This window comes from Notamacropus eugenii, chromosome 4 (genome assembly GCF_028372415.1).
Source record: "Notamacropus eugenii isolate mMacEug1 chromosome 4, mMacEug1.pri_v2, whole genome shotgun sequence".
NCBI lineage: Eukaryota > Metazoa > Chordata > Mammalia > Diprotodontia > Macropodidae > Notamacropus > Notamacropus eugenii.
In genome coordinates, this window is record NC_092875.1 from 88,664,984 (window position 1) to 88,677,502 (window position 12,519).

Below are 12,519 nucleotides of genomic sequence, written 5' to 3' on the forward strand. Positions count from 1 at the left end.
GAACCAGCAGGGCTACAGGAAGAACAGGTCATGCCAGGCTCACTTCATTTTCTTTTTGAATATGGTTACTAGGCTGGTAGATCAGAGCACTAACACCCCTTATGGTATCAGGGAAGGAAGGCTTCATGAAGGAGGTGACCCCTGGTCTGAACCTAAAGGAAAATATCAATTGCTTGAAGGTAGAATTGAGGAGAACTGCTTTGAAGTTATGGGGATGGGAGATGAGGTGGAGCCAAGATGGCAGAGAGAAGACAGGACATTGTCTGAGCTTTCTCCAATTTATGTGGGCAATAACACTAAATCACATATCTAAACAGATTCTAGAGTGACCCAAGGCACAAAAAAAAAGGATTGAAACAATTTTCCAGCTTATGATAACTTAGAAGGACTTCAAGGAATGTCTGTTTTGCTTGGATTGAAGGGGAGCACAGCTCAATGCAGACAGTGTCCAGGCAAGCCAGTATAAGACTCTTAGCCACAGCACAGATGAACAACCACAGCTCCTCAGTCCTGGCTCAGCAGGTTAATAGCACAGCAGACCAACTGTGAGGCTTCCCCAGCACAGAAGGCAAATTGCCAGCCCTGGAACCCCTACACAACAGGCATGACTAAGCTGTACTTCCCTAGCACATTGGGCAAGTTGCAAGCACTTGAGGTCCTGGGGCAGGAAGCCAGTGAGTGACCAGGCCCCTGGCCCCCAGCACAGGAAGCTTCAGGCAGTGCCCTCTGTGCCCCAGCAGAGTTCAACTTTAAAAAATGAGAAAAAACCCCAAAAGAGTCCTAACCATAGAAAACTATTGTGGCTACAGGCAAGATCAAAACACAAACAGAACAAGGTCAAAATGACTACATATGAAGCCAAAAAAGGGAAATATGAATTAGTCTCAAGCGCAAAAAGCTTTTTTGGAAGAGCTCAAAAAGGATTTTAAAAATCAAGTAAGAGAGGTAGAAGAAAAATTGGGAAAAGAAATGAGAGCTATGTTGGAGAATTATGAAAAAAGAGCTAATAGCTTAGAAAAGAAAGCTCAAAAACTGACTGAAGAAAACAACTCTTTAAAAAAAAGAGTTAGCCAAATGGGGGAAACAATCCACTGACAGAAACAACTCCTTTAAAAATAGAATTAAAAAAATAAATAGAAGTATAATTAGTCAAATGGAAAAGGACGTATCAAAGTTAGCTGAAGAAAAATAATTCCTTAAAAATTAGAATCAGGCAAGTAGAAGGTAATAACTCTGTGAGATATCAAGGAATCAGTCAAACAAAATCAAAAGAATGAAAAAAATAGAAGAAAATGTAAAATAGCTCATTGGAAAAACAACTAATCTGGAAAATAGATCCAAGAGAGAGAATTTAAGAATTATTGGACCACTTGAAAGACATAATTTTTTTAAAAAAGAGCCTGGACAGCGTGTTTCAAGAAATTATCAAGGAAAATTGCCTTGATATTCCAGAACCAAAGGATAAAATAGTCATTGAAAGAATGCACCAATTACCACCTGAAAGAGATCCCAAAATGAAAATTCCAAGGAATATTATAGCCAAATCCCAGAATTAACAGGTCAAGCAGAAAATATTGCAAGCAGCCAGAAAGAAATAATTCAGATATCAAGGAGCCACAGTCAGGATTACACAGGATTATTACGTAAGATTAGCAACTTCTACAGAAAGGACCAGAGGGCTTGGAATAAGATATTCTGGACAGCAAAGGAACTTGGATTACAACCAGCAATCAGCTCTCAGGGAAAATTGAGCATGATCTTTCAGGGTTTTGAAAAGATGGATATTCAGTGAAATATAGGACTTTCAAACTTCCCTGATGAAAAGACCAGAGTTGAACAGAAAATTCAATTTTAAAATACAAGACTCAAGAGAAACATAAAAAAGGTAAAAAAGAAAGAAAATAATCCATGTTATTCAATAATATTCAACTGTTTACACCCCTACAAGGGATTGAAAATTATATCTCTATTAAGGCAGTTGGATGGAGTATACATAGACAGAGGGTGGGGGCATAAAAATGTGATGCTACAAAAATATTAAGGAGGTGAAAAAAAGGATTGCACTGGGGAAAAAAGGAAAGGAGGGTCAGAATAGTGTAAATTTCATCACATGAAGAGATCACAGAAGACCTATTATGGTAGAGGGGAAGAAATGATGGGGTGAGCATTGTTTGAACTTTACTGTCATCAGATTTGATGAGGGAATAACATACATAATCAGTTGGGTATAGAAATTTATCTTACCCTATGGAGTAAGATAGTAGGAGAAGAAAGGGGAAAGAAAAAGGGGAGGGCTGATAGAAGGCAGGCAGAGAGAGGGAGATGGAGGTCAGAAGCATAACACCGGTGAGGAGGAACAGGGTGAAGGGAGAAAAAAAATGTATAAACAGGGGAAAAACTAGGATGGACAGAAATACACAGTAATCATGACAATGAATGTGAATAAGATGAACCCTCCCATAAAACAGAAGTGGATAGCAGATGGGTTGAAAACTGAATGCTACAATATGTTGTTTACAAGAAACATATGTGAACAAGAGAGATACACAAACAAAAAAAGTCTGAAGCAGAATATACTATCCTTTAGCTGAAGTAATAATAATAAAAATTAAAAAAAAACAGAAGTAGCAATCCTGATCTCAGACAAAGTAAAAGCAAAAACAGATCTAACTAAAAGAGATAAGGAAGGAAACTATATCTTGCTAAAAGTTACCACAGACAATGAAGTAATATCGATACTAATAAAGAAGAAGTTAAGTAAGTTACAAGAAAAAATAGACAGAAAAATTTTACTAGTGGGGACCTCAGCTTCCCCTTCTCTAAATTAGATAAATCTAAACACAAGATAGACAAGAAAGAAGTTAAGGAGGTGAATAGAATTTTATTAAAGTTAGATACGATAGCTCTCTGGAGAAAACTGAATGGTTATAGAAAGGAATATACTTAAAACCACTCTGAGGTACCACCTCATTCCTATTTAATTGGTTAATATGGCCAAAAACAAGGAAAGTGATAAATTTTGGAGATATGAGAAAACTGGAACACAAATGCATTATTGGTGGAGTTGTGAACTGATTCAACCATTCTGGAGAGCATTTTGCAACTGCGCATACCCTTTGATCCAGCAATATCACTGCTGGGTCTGTATCCCAGGGAGATCGTAAAAAAGGGAAAAGAACCATCATGTATAAAATATTTATAGCAGGTCTTTTGGTTATGACAAAGAATTGGAAATTGAGGGGATTCCCATCAATTGGGAAATGACTGAACAAGTTGTGGTATATGAATGTGATGGAATACTATTGTATAAGTATATGTATATATATAATATACTATAGGTATATACTATATATATTTATATATACTTTCTTATCCTATATACTATAAGAAAGGAGCATGAAGGCAATTATATAAGATGGCCCTAGGAAATAAGTTCTACCTGCCAATACAGGGAGGGTTGGGACCCAGGGTTTGGCCCTCCTGTCCCTTCCCCCTCTGATCTTCTTCCATGTCCTCTCAGTAATGGGGAAGAAAGTGTATGTCCCTGTACCTGACTATACCCTAACCCTGCATTGGGCCCTTTCTTCCCAGAGTGCAGAGTGGACATTAGCTCCTTGTGACCAATTCCTGAGGCTCTTGAAGGAGATCTCAGCCATGGTTCTCTATGACAGCTCAGAGGCTCTAAGATGCACCTGTAGATGACTGGTCAGTGGAAGATCCAGCAGGGGTAGTGGAGAAAACCAGTCTTACCTGAAGAGCTCCCCCCTAAAACTAGCTCCTTCCTCCATCCCTTATCACCTCCACATTTGCACTTAACTGTTCTTCTCCTGCTTCAAATGCAAACTAGAAGAAACAACAGGTAAGCCATCTGATGTTCCCCTTTGGATTCCTGGGTAAGTAAAATTTACAATCCCTTATGTCAGTGGCAATCCCTCTCCTTCCAGGTCACCATCATTAGGGGCTCACAGAGATGGAGCCATTATGGCTGAGTGGATAGAGAGCCAGTCTCAGAGTCAGGAAGACCTGGGTGAAAGTCTGCCCTTCAGCATATACTGACTGTGTGATCATGGTCAAGTCACTTATCTTTTTAGGCTTCTAGGCAATTCTAGGACCAGAAATTGCAGAGAAGGTGCTAACATGAGTAGAGGGAGTTCTTTCAGGTTTTTTCTCCTTGCTATGTGTGATTTGCTTACCTCCTTTTCTAGTCATGCCTGTCCTTGGTGGTGTCATAGTATTCTACAAAGTGCAGAATTTTCTGGTCTAATCCACCCCTTGGTATTTGAAAAACAATCCAGAAATTCATGCAGCTCTTTTGTCTTGATAGTATTTTGTAGACGTCATCTAGCCCACTCCTTCATTTTATAGATAAGGAAACTGACGTCGAGGGAAGTTAATAGTCAATCAACAACATTTATTATGTATTTACTATGTTCAGGCACTGTGCCATTGGAATACATCACAGTGAGGATTCCTTTTGGGTGTGAATGGAATAGTTGGCTGCAGAGGAGGGCCCAACACACAAATTTTATGGTCCTGTGATATGAAATAGGGCTGTCCCCTAATCCACTGGGCATGGGGTTTCTATAAGGGGAGAACACACAAAATGGGTGAGGAAAGACAGGGCTAGGTCAGCAGGTTTCAGTGAGAGCCTGTAGCAGCACCAGACTCCCATACAGTGCACAAAGGGAGTGCAGAGCACTGGGGTTCCAGGTAAATTGAGGTTCATCTCCTGAGAGCCACAGTCCACACTCTTGCAGCAGGTCACATGTGAGGGTCAAGTTCTCATCCTGGCCCTGGACAAAGGACAGCAACTCTGAAGGAAGGGAGAAGGGCCTCTCCTCTGTCTGATTGAAGTTCTCCTTCAGAATTTCCTTCACCTATGGGAAACATGATTGGAGTGAACCCAGGGTCTCTGTGGAAGAGCAGGGGATACTTTCTAGCTGTTCTGAGAAAGCCTCCTAGGAAACCAGGCTCCTGAGAGAACTACTAAACTGTGCCCTTGAGGCAACTGCAAGACAGGCAAGAGACCCTGTGAGGTCAGAAGTCATCCCATTGAGTTCTGGGCAGCAGAGCAGAGGAAGGGGCAGGTCATCCACAGAAAGGACACCATCCCCTTAAGGACTGCTCCCTCCCTGCATTTCTGTTTCATTCTCTAGATGCCCATTCCAAGGTTTCTGGGAAGCTGTGGCTGCCCAGCTTACTTCTGGGAAGGAAGCAGCTTTTCTTACCAGTGCTGTCTCCTGGGACAGAATCTTTTCCTTCTTCTCTAGCAACTGGATCAGGAGCTGGTGCTGCATGTCACTCAGGGCTGGGGACAAATCAGTCAATCACTCAATCAGTCAAGTCAGTCTTAAATGCCTTAGTAAGGGCTAGACTCTGCTAGGCGGTGGAGATAGAAAGACAAAAATGGAATGGTCTCTGCTCTCAAACAGCATATGTTCACTCAAAACAAAGTCAAGTGCAAGTCATGTCATCATTTCTCTGATGGCATGGCCTTCTTCAGCAACAAAGGACAAACACAATCCTGTGAGTAGATGGAGCTGGTAACTCAACTCCTCTCCTGTGTGCCTCCCCGTCCCTTTCCTTCTCCTCTTGAAAGGAAGTTAAATTTGGATGACCAAAAGCTGCCCAGTTTAGTTGGGTTTTACTGGTTCCTTTCTCCTCCCCTCTCCTCCCCTGCCCTTCCCTCCCCTTCCCTCCCCTCCCCTCCCCTCCCCTCCCCTCCCCTCCCCTTTCCTCTCCCTGGGACTGCAAAGGGCCCCTGCCTAAGAGCTCCTCTGGACCCTCCTAGCTTTACCTTATAGTGATTATCAATAGTACCTGTTGCTCTTTCCCTTCCAGCCTCATGTCTTCTTGACCTCATTAAGGGGCCATGCCCTGGCTACTTCTTAAACAGGCCTATTCAATGAATAGGTGTTGCCTCACTCTAAGTGAGGACCTGCAACGACCTTGGTCTAAAGGACACAAGGTCTCCCAGTGCATCCTGGGTCATCTCCAGTCATCCTGAGGAATATCAGGTCACTGGATTCAGATGGCTCTGGAGAAGAAGTGAGGCTGGTGACCTGCACAGCCCTCCCTCACTCAAAACAAAGTCAAGTGCAAGTCATGTCATTATTTCTCTGATGGCATGGTCTTCTTCGGCAACAAAGGATGAGCACAATTGTGTGAGTATGTACTTGAGAGAACATACATAGGTAAGTCTATATACAGATGACATAAGAGGTAGATGCAAAGTCATTTGCAGAAAGACAAATAGCTGTGGGGAATCAGGGAAGGCCTCATGAAGGAGGTGGCACTGGAAGGCAGCTCTGAAGGAAGCTAGGGATTCTAAGGAGAAGAGCTGAGGAGGCAGGTGCTTTCTAGGCTTTGCAAAGACACGGAGACAGGAGAAGCAATGCTGCATACAAGGAACAGCAAGAATGTAGAAGGTGAGAATGAGAGTAATAATGTATAATGGAAAGGTCAGCTGAAGGCAGGTGCCCAAGGGCTTTAAAATGTATAAATGAGAAGATTAAAGGGCAACGAGGAGGTGCAGTGAATAGAACATTAGGGCTGGAGTCAGGAAGAGCTGAATTCAAATCCAGCTCAGTTACTTACTAACAATGTGGCCTTGGGCAGGTCACGTGACTTCTTTTGCCTCAATTTCCTTGATTGTAAGATGTGGATAGCCATAGCACCTACACAAGGTTGTTGTGAGGATCAAATGAGATGATATTTGTAAAGTCATAGTAGGTGCTATATAAATGCTAGATGATGATGATAATGATGAGGATGAGGATGATGAGGATGATAATGCCAAGAGAGTGGAGCTATTGGAACTTCTTTTGCAGTGGAATGACAGTCAGACCTGTATTTTTGGAAAATTCCTTTGGCATTCACAGGGAATATGTATTAGGAGAGAGACCTGATACAGGAAAATCAACTAAGAGGATATTGCAATAGTGATGAGGACCTAAACAAAGGTGGTGGCTGTGGGAACAGTGAGAAGGGCATAGATAGTAGAGAGGGAGAATTAACAAGACATCACAACTGCTTAGATAAGGTAGATAAGGGTAAGTGAAGAGTGGAGGATGGTTTTCAGGGTTTGATCCTGGATTCTAGAAGGGTGGTGGTATCCCTGAAAAAAAATAGCAAAGTCAGGAAGAGGGATGAGTTTGGAGAGAAAGACCTTGAATACTATGCTTGGGTTATCATGAATTTCTGATGTCCACGTGGTAACATCTTCACAATATCTGTCAAACATCCTCTCCTCTGATACTGCCAACTCTCTCATACAGACCCTTATCCCCTTACTCTCAGACTCCTGCAATAACCTGCTAGTGGATCTGCCTGCCTCAGATCTCTCCCCACTTCAGTGTAGCCTTCATTCAGCTGTCAACTCCCTGCTCAGTTAACTCCAATGAGTCTCTATCACCAACAGGATTAAATATGAAATCCTCTCTTTGGCTTTCAAAGCCCTTCATAATCTGTCTTCTCCCCTGCCTTTCCAGTCTTCTTATACCTTATTCCCTGTCTCTCAGTACTCCTTGATCCAGTGACACTGGCCTCCTTGCTTCACAAATAAGACTCCATCTCTGGGTATTCTCTCTGGTTTTTCCTCATACTTGGAATGTCCTTCTTCCTACCTACTGACTTCCCTGGCTCACTTAAATTTCAAACTAAAATCCCCATCTTCTACAGGATACCTTCTTAAGTCCCTCTTAATCAGAATGTTTTCTTTCTGTAAATTACAGCTTGTTTGTACATATTTGTTTGCTTGTTTGTTAATCCACCATTAGACTGTGAGCTCCTTGAGGGTAGGGACTTCTGCTTTTTTTTTGTTTCCTCAGGGCTTAGCACAGTGTCTGGAATGGAGAAAGCACTTACTCACTATTTGACTATCCAGTGGGAAATTCCAGCCTAGGACTGGCTATAAGGGAGTCAATGGCATAGGGAGGAACCCAAAGGAGGTGATGAGATCAGTGAGTGAGATTATAGAGAGAAAAGAGAGCAAAAACCAGAGCTGTGGAGTCCACCCATGGCTAACGATGATGATGAAGTAAAAGAGATTGAAGTGTGGATAGACAATCAGGGGAAGAAATAAGATACAGCAATTTAATGAAAACTCAGAGGAGATAGCGGTCAATATTGTCAAATGTTGCAGACATCTAAAAGAATGAGCTCTGAGAAAATGTCGTTGGACTAAGCAATAAAGATCATTGGTAACTTTGGATAGAACCATTTCATGGGAGTGATGAAGGTGGAAGCCTGAGTATATGGGATTGAGAAAGTGAAGGCCATCTAAGGAGACAGGCATTTCAAGCTGTTTGGCTATGATGGAGGACAGATGCAGGCTTATAGCTGGATGGGGTGGTGGGGATTTCAAGACATGGGAAGATGTGAGTGTGCTCAGGGGCAGAAGAGAAGGAATCTGGATAAAGAGAGATTTAAAAACATAAGGAGAGAGGGGATGATAATAGTTCATTTTGCCAGAGGAGACAGGAAGGGATATCATCCACAGGTTCAGGAGATGACCCTGTAGAGAAGAAAGGCTTGTTCTTCATCAGAAAATGGAGAAAAGCAGGAAATAATGATGAATGATGACAAGTGGTCTTGAGATGTAGAATAGATGAGTAGAGAAAACTAGAAAATTGCCCCTAATTTCTTAGTGAAGCATAAGGAGATGTCATTTGCTGAGAAGAATGGGTGAGGGGAGAACATGTAAGCCTGGAAGAGAGAAGTTATGGTCTTGAATAGCACTGTAGGAAATGAAAGAGTCAGCTATGAAAGAAGAAAAGGATTGCTTTAGTAGTGAGGGGTCATTTAAGATTTTTATTCTTTAGTCATTTAATCATATGCAGCTCTTCATGACACCATACAGGATCTTCCTGGCAAAGATTATTGGTATGCTGTTTTCTTCTCCAGTCTATTAAGGCAAACAGAGATGAAGTAACTTGCCTGTGAGCATCTGAGCCTGGATTTGAATTCAGGTCTTCTTGACACCAGGCCCAGTCATCCATCTACTGAATCACCAAGCTGCCTCTCATTTGAGATTAAAATAATATAATTTGTAGTGGACCAAGTCACCCTAGTTTTGTGACAGGTGCATGAAATCCTCCAGAATAGCTCAAACCAGGCATTGAAGAGACAGTGTTAGATGAGAGCTCAAGCACTCAGTCAATAAACATGCATTAATTAATGACTGTGCCAGGAACCCTGCTTGCTGCTAGGGATATGAAGATAAAAACATAATCCCTGCCCTAAAGGAAGTCATGTCCTGATGGGATGTCACCCTTCCTTCCTGTACTCTCCAGGACAGGAAACATTAGGACCTCGTCCTGATTGGGGATGGGCCATAGTATTCCCCAATAGTTCTCAGATCTTTCTCCTTGATCCTACATGGCTCCTCATCAGGAGGATGGGAAGACAGCATGCATATCTACAGACGTGTGCACACTATGTAAGAAATAGAAAGGACTGGGATGGAGATATATGGGCATGTTTTTGGAGCAGGCTCTACCAACTGTGAGGATTAAGAAAGGCTTCGTATAGAAAGTGGTGCTTGAACTTGGTCTTGGAGGACACTAAGAATTCTCAGAAGTAAAGATGTGAAGGGTGTGACTTCCCAGCATAGGTAAGAAACAACATAAAAAGAGAGGTAAGAGATGGAGTGATAAGAAAGTCGGTTTGCTTAGTTTGCAGAAGGTGTAAAGGGGAGTAATATGTAAATAAGGCTTGAAAGGTAAGGTGGAGCCAGGCTGTGAAGAGATTTGAATGTCAGAGGACATATAATTGATTGCAGAAGTTATAGGGAGCCAATGGAATTTATTGAGTAGGGAAATGACATGGTCAGACCTTTACTTTAGGAAGATCACTTTAGAAGCTGTGTGTAGGATGCAAGGGAAAAGGGAGACATCAGAGGCAGGGAGAGCAATTAGATTGGTATTCAGGTGGTTCAGGTGAGAGATGACGAAGACTTGACCTAAGATAGTGACTCAGTGGTGAGAAAGAAGTGGATGTGAGATGCTGTGAGAATAGGACAGATAGAATATGTTGTGGCAGTAGAATCTACTAGACTTACTAAGTGATTTAATATGGGGGAAGAAGAAGAAGAAAGACTCAGGGGTGATACCCAAGGTTACAAACCTAGATAAATTGAAAGATACTGGTGTCCGTAAGAGAAACAGGGTAGGTTTTAGCATGAAAGAAGAGTTCATATTTTGACTTTTTGAGATGTCTATGGGATATCCAGTTCAAAATGTACAACAGGAAATTGTTGATGGGGAATTGGAGCTCAGGAATGAAGGTAGGACTAAATATACAGATCTGACTGTGGTCTTTGTAGAGATGTTAGTTAAATCCACGGGAGCTGATGAGGAGCCATGTAGGATCAATGAGAAAGAGCTGAGAACTATTGGGGAATACTGTGGCCCATCCCCAATAAGGACGAGGGCCTATGCTTCCTGTCCCCGGAGAGTACGGGAAAGAAGGATTTAAGAGAAGGGAGGAACTTTCTTCTCATTGATGATGGACTTTAACAGGGGAGTCAGTCACATGAAAGACAGATGACTGGCTAGGAATCACTGGAATGGGCTTTGCCAATGCAGAGTGTAGGTGTTTGACTTTGGGCAAGTCACTTCCCCTTCTGGGCCTTTGTTTCTCCATCAACAAAGCAGACAAAACCTGTCTGTTTCTGCCTCAGAGGGATGATTTGAAGATAAAAATACACAGAAGATGAGTTTTTTGTTTTTCTTGTTTTAAAAAAAAGCTTAATCTAGAATCCCAAGTACCTCTTATACAAAGTTGAAAGGGTGTTGTTTTCTGAATGTTAGTGAGCCCGGGTCTACTTACCCCCCATTCTCTCCTCCTGTAATTTTTCTTACCATTCAGGGCTCCAAGGAGGTAGAGGAATGCGCCTGCTGATTCCCCCACAAGTTGTCCATTCTGGTCTTGCAGGTTACTTAGGATGTTGCCTGTCATGCCCTCCATCTTCTTTGGGGGTTCGCCAGTGTACAAACTCTGTTCTAACTGTAGAGGAGAGATGAGAAGGAAGCTGAATGGTGAGAGTGACATCTTCCTGCCCAAACCAGCCCCTTGGGCTAGTAGCCAGGCTTGCCCTGCCCCCAAAGACACTGTTTGTCTGGGGAAACCTGGAATCAGTACAGCTAGGAGAGATCCTAAACTCCAGGGCAAACCCTAGAGGGCTTTAGTTCTACCACCCCACTCAATAAGTGAAAAGTGAGAGGAAGAAGACTAATGGATTCATATGTAGCCAGTATGGCTCTTCCCTAGTCCTCTTCCCTTTCCCTATAGGAGTCTTGGGGAAAGTAAAGAGATTGTCCCCCAGGAATATGCATGGTGACATATAGAGATGGTTTGTGAGAGACTGAAGAGAGCAAGGAAGGGGAAAGGTCTATAGGGAAACAATGGTAGAAACCAGAAGGAGGAACCCTTAGGGATTTTATTTCCTTCCTTTTGTAACAGAGAGGAAGGCATCCAAAGACTGAAAAACTCAAGACATGCTCTTTCTTGTCTTGAAAAACAGGTTACCAAAAGGTGACTGAACAAAGGATTCCTGTCAACTGACTTACATCAGAAAGTCTTCCTATTCCAAACTGTGGTTCTGGGAGTGTATTCACATCTCTGAAACTGGAGGGAGAAAAATGCGGTTGCATTCCCCTTCTTGGCTCCAGCTCATTTCATTTTGTTACCAAAGGCCAGGAACAATCACTCACATTAATGAAATGTTAAACTAACAGTAAAAGATGCCCCTTTACCCTCTGGTTCGAGGTTTTAAGTAGCTAAGTTTTGGATGATTTTTAGCTGTTTGGGAACTCCCTGCAGGTGTGAAAAACCTATTTCCTCTTCCCCACTTCAAGTTATCCACTCTTCTCAGAAATCTTTGTAGTGTTGTTAAAGAAGGAGATGTAAATAAATGGGGAAAGTAGTAGAAACAGAGAACAAGGAACAAAACTCGACATTTAGATCTATGTAGATTTAAGTACTATTAGTCATATACACATCACTGGTATCCCGGAGGTCTCATTATAATAATGATAGCTAGCACTTAAAGTTTTACAAACCGTGTTACAAATATTATCTCCTTTTTTCTTCCCAATAAGCCTGCGAGATGAATGCTATTACTATTGTCTCCATTTTATAGATGAGGAAACTGAGGGTGAAAAAGGATAAATTACTTGCCCATTGTCACCCAGGAGCATCTGAGGCAAGATCTGAACTCAGATCTTCTTGACTCCACATCCTTCTCTCTTTCTACTGTGTCACCTACCTGGGTCACAGAGAAGGGCTTCTGAGGCTTAGCTAGCAGAGAATCAGGTCTAGTCGTCCCTCCCAGGTTGGAAGAGCTTGGAGTATAGGCCTGGTGACCAACTGGTGCCTTTTGCCCAAGGACAAGCCTAGCTAAGTTCGCAGAGCATCATAATCACTTTGGCAAGAGCTGAAGAATTTGGGGGCTCCAAAAACTCATGGAACTGTCTACTGGGGAGTCAAGGTTCTGTGCTCTGTGTCAGTACAGAGAAT

General features: G+C 42.3%; 1 protein-coding gene across 2 annotated transcripts in view; it reads right to left on the minus strand.

The window, feature by feature from the left end:
- Window positions 1-4,386: 4,386 nt before the first annotated feature.
- LOC140500339 (gasdermin-D-like) overlaps window positions 4,387-12,519 on the minus strand; it is a 35,553-nt gene continuing 27,420 nt past the window's right edge. For both annotated transcript variants that reach the window (XM_072602831.1, XM_072602830.1), the window contains 3 exons: window positions 10,863-11,007; window positions 5,229-5,308; window positions 4,387-4,877 (listed from right to left, as the gene is read on the minus strand). In XM_072602831.1, coding sequence (XP_072458932.1) covers window positions 4,629-4,877; window positions 5,229-5,308; window positions 10,863-11,007 — 474 coding nt within the window. In that variant the 3' untranslated portion in view covers window positions 4,387-4,628. The remainder of the gene's footprint in view (window positions 4,878-5,228; window positions 5,309-10,862; window positions 11,008-12,519) is intronic.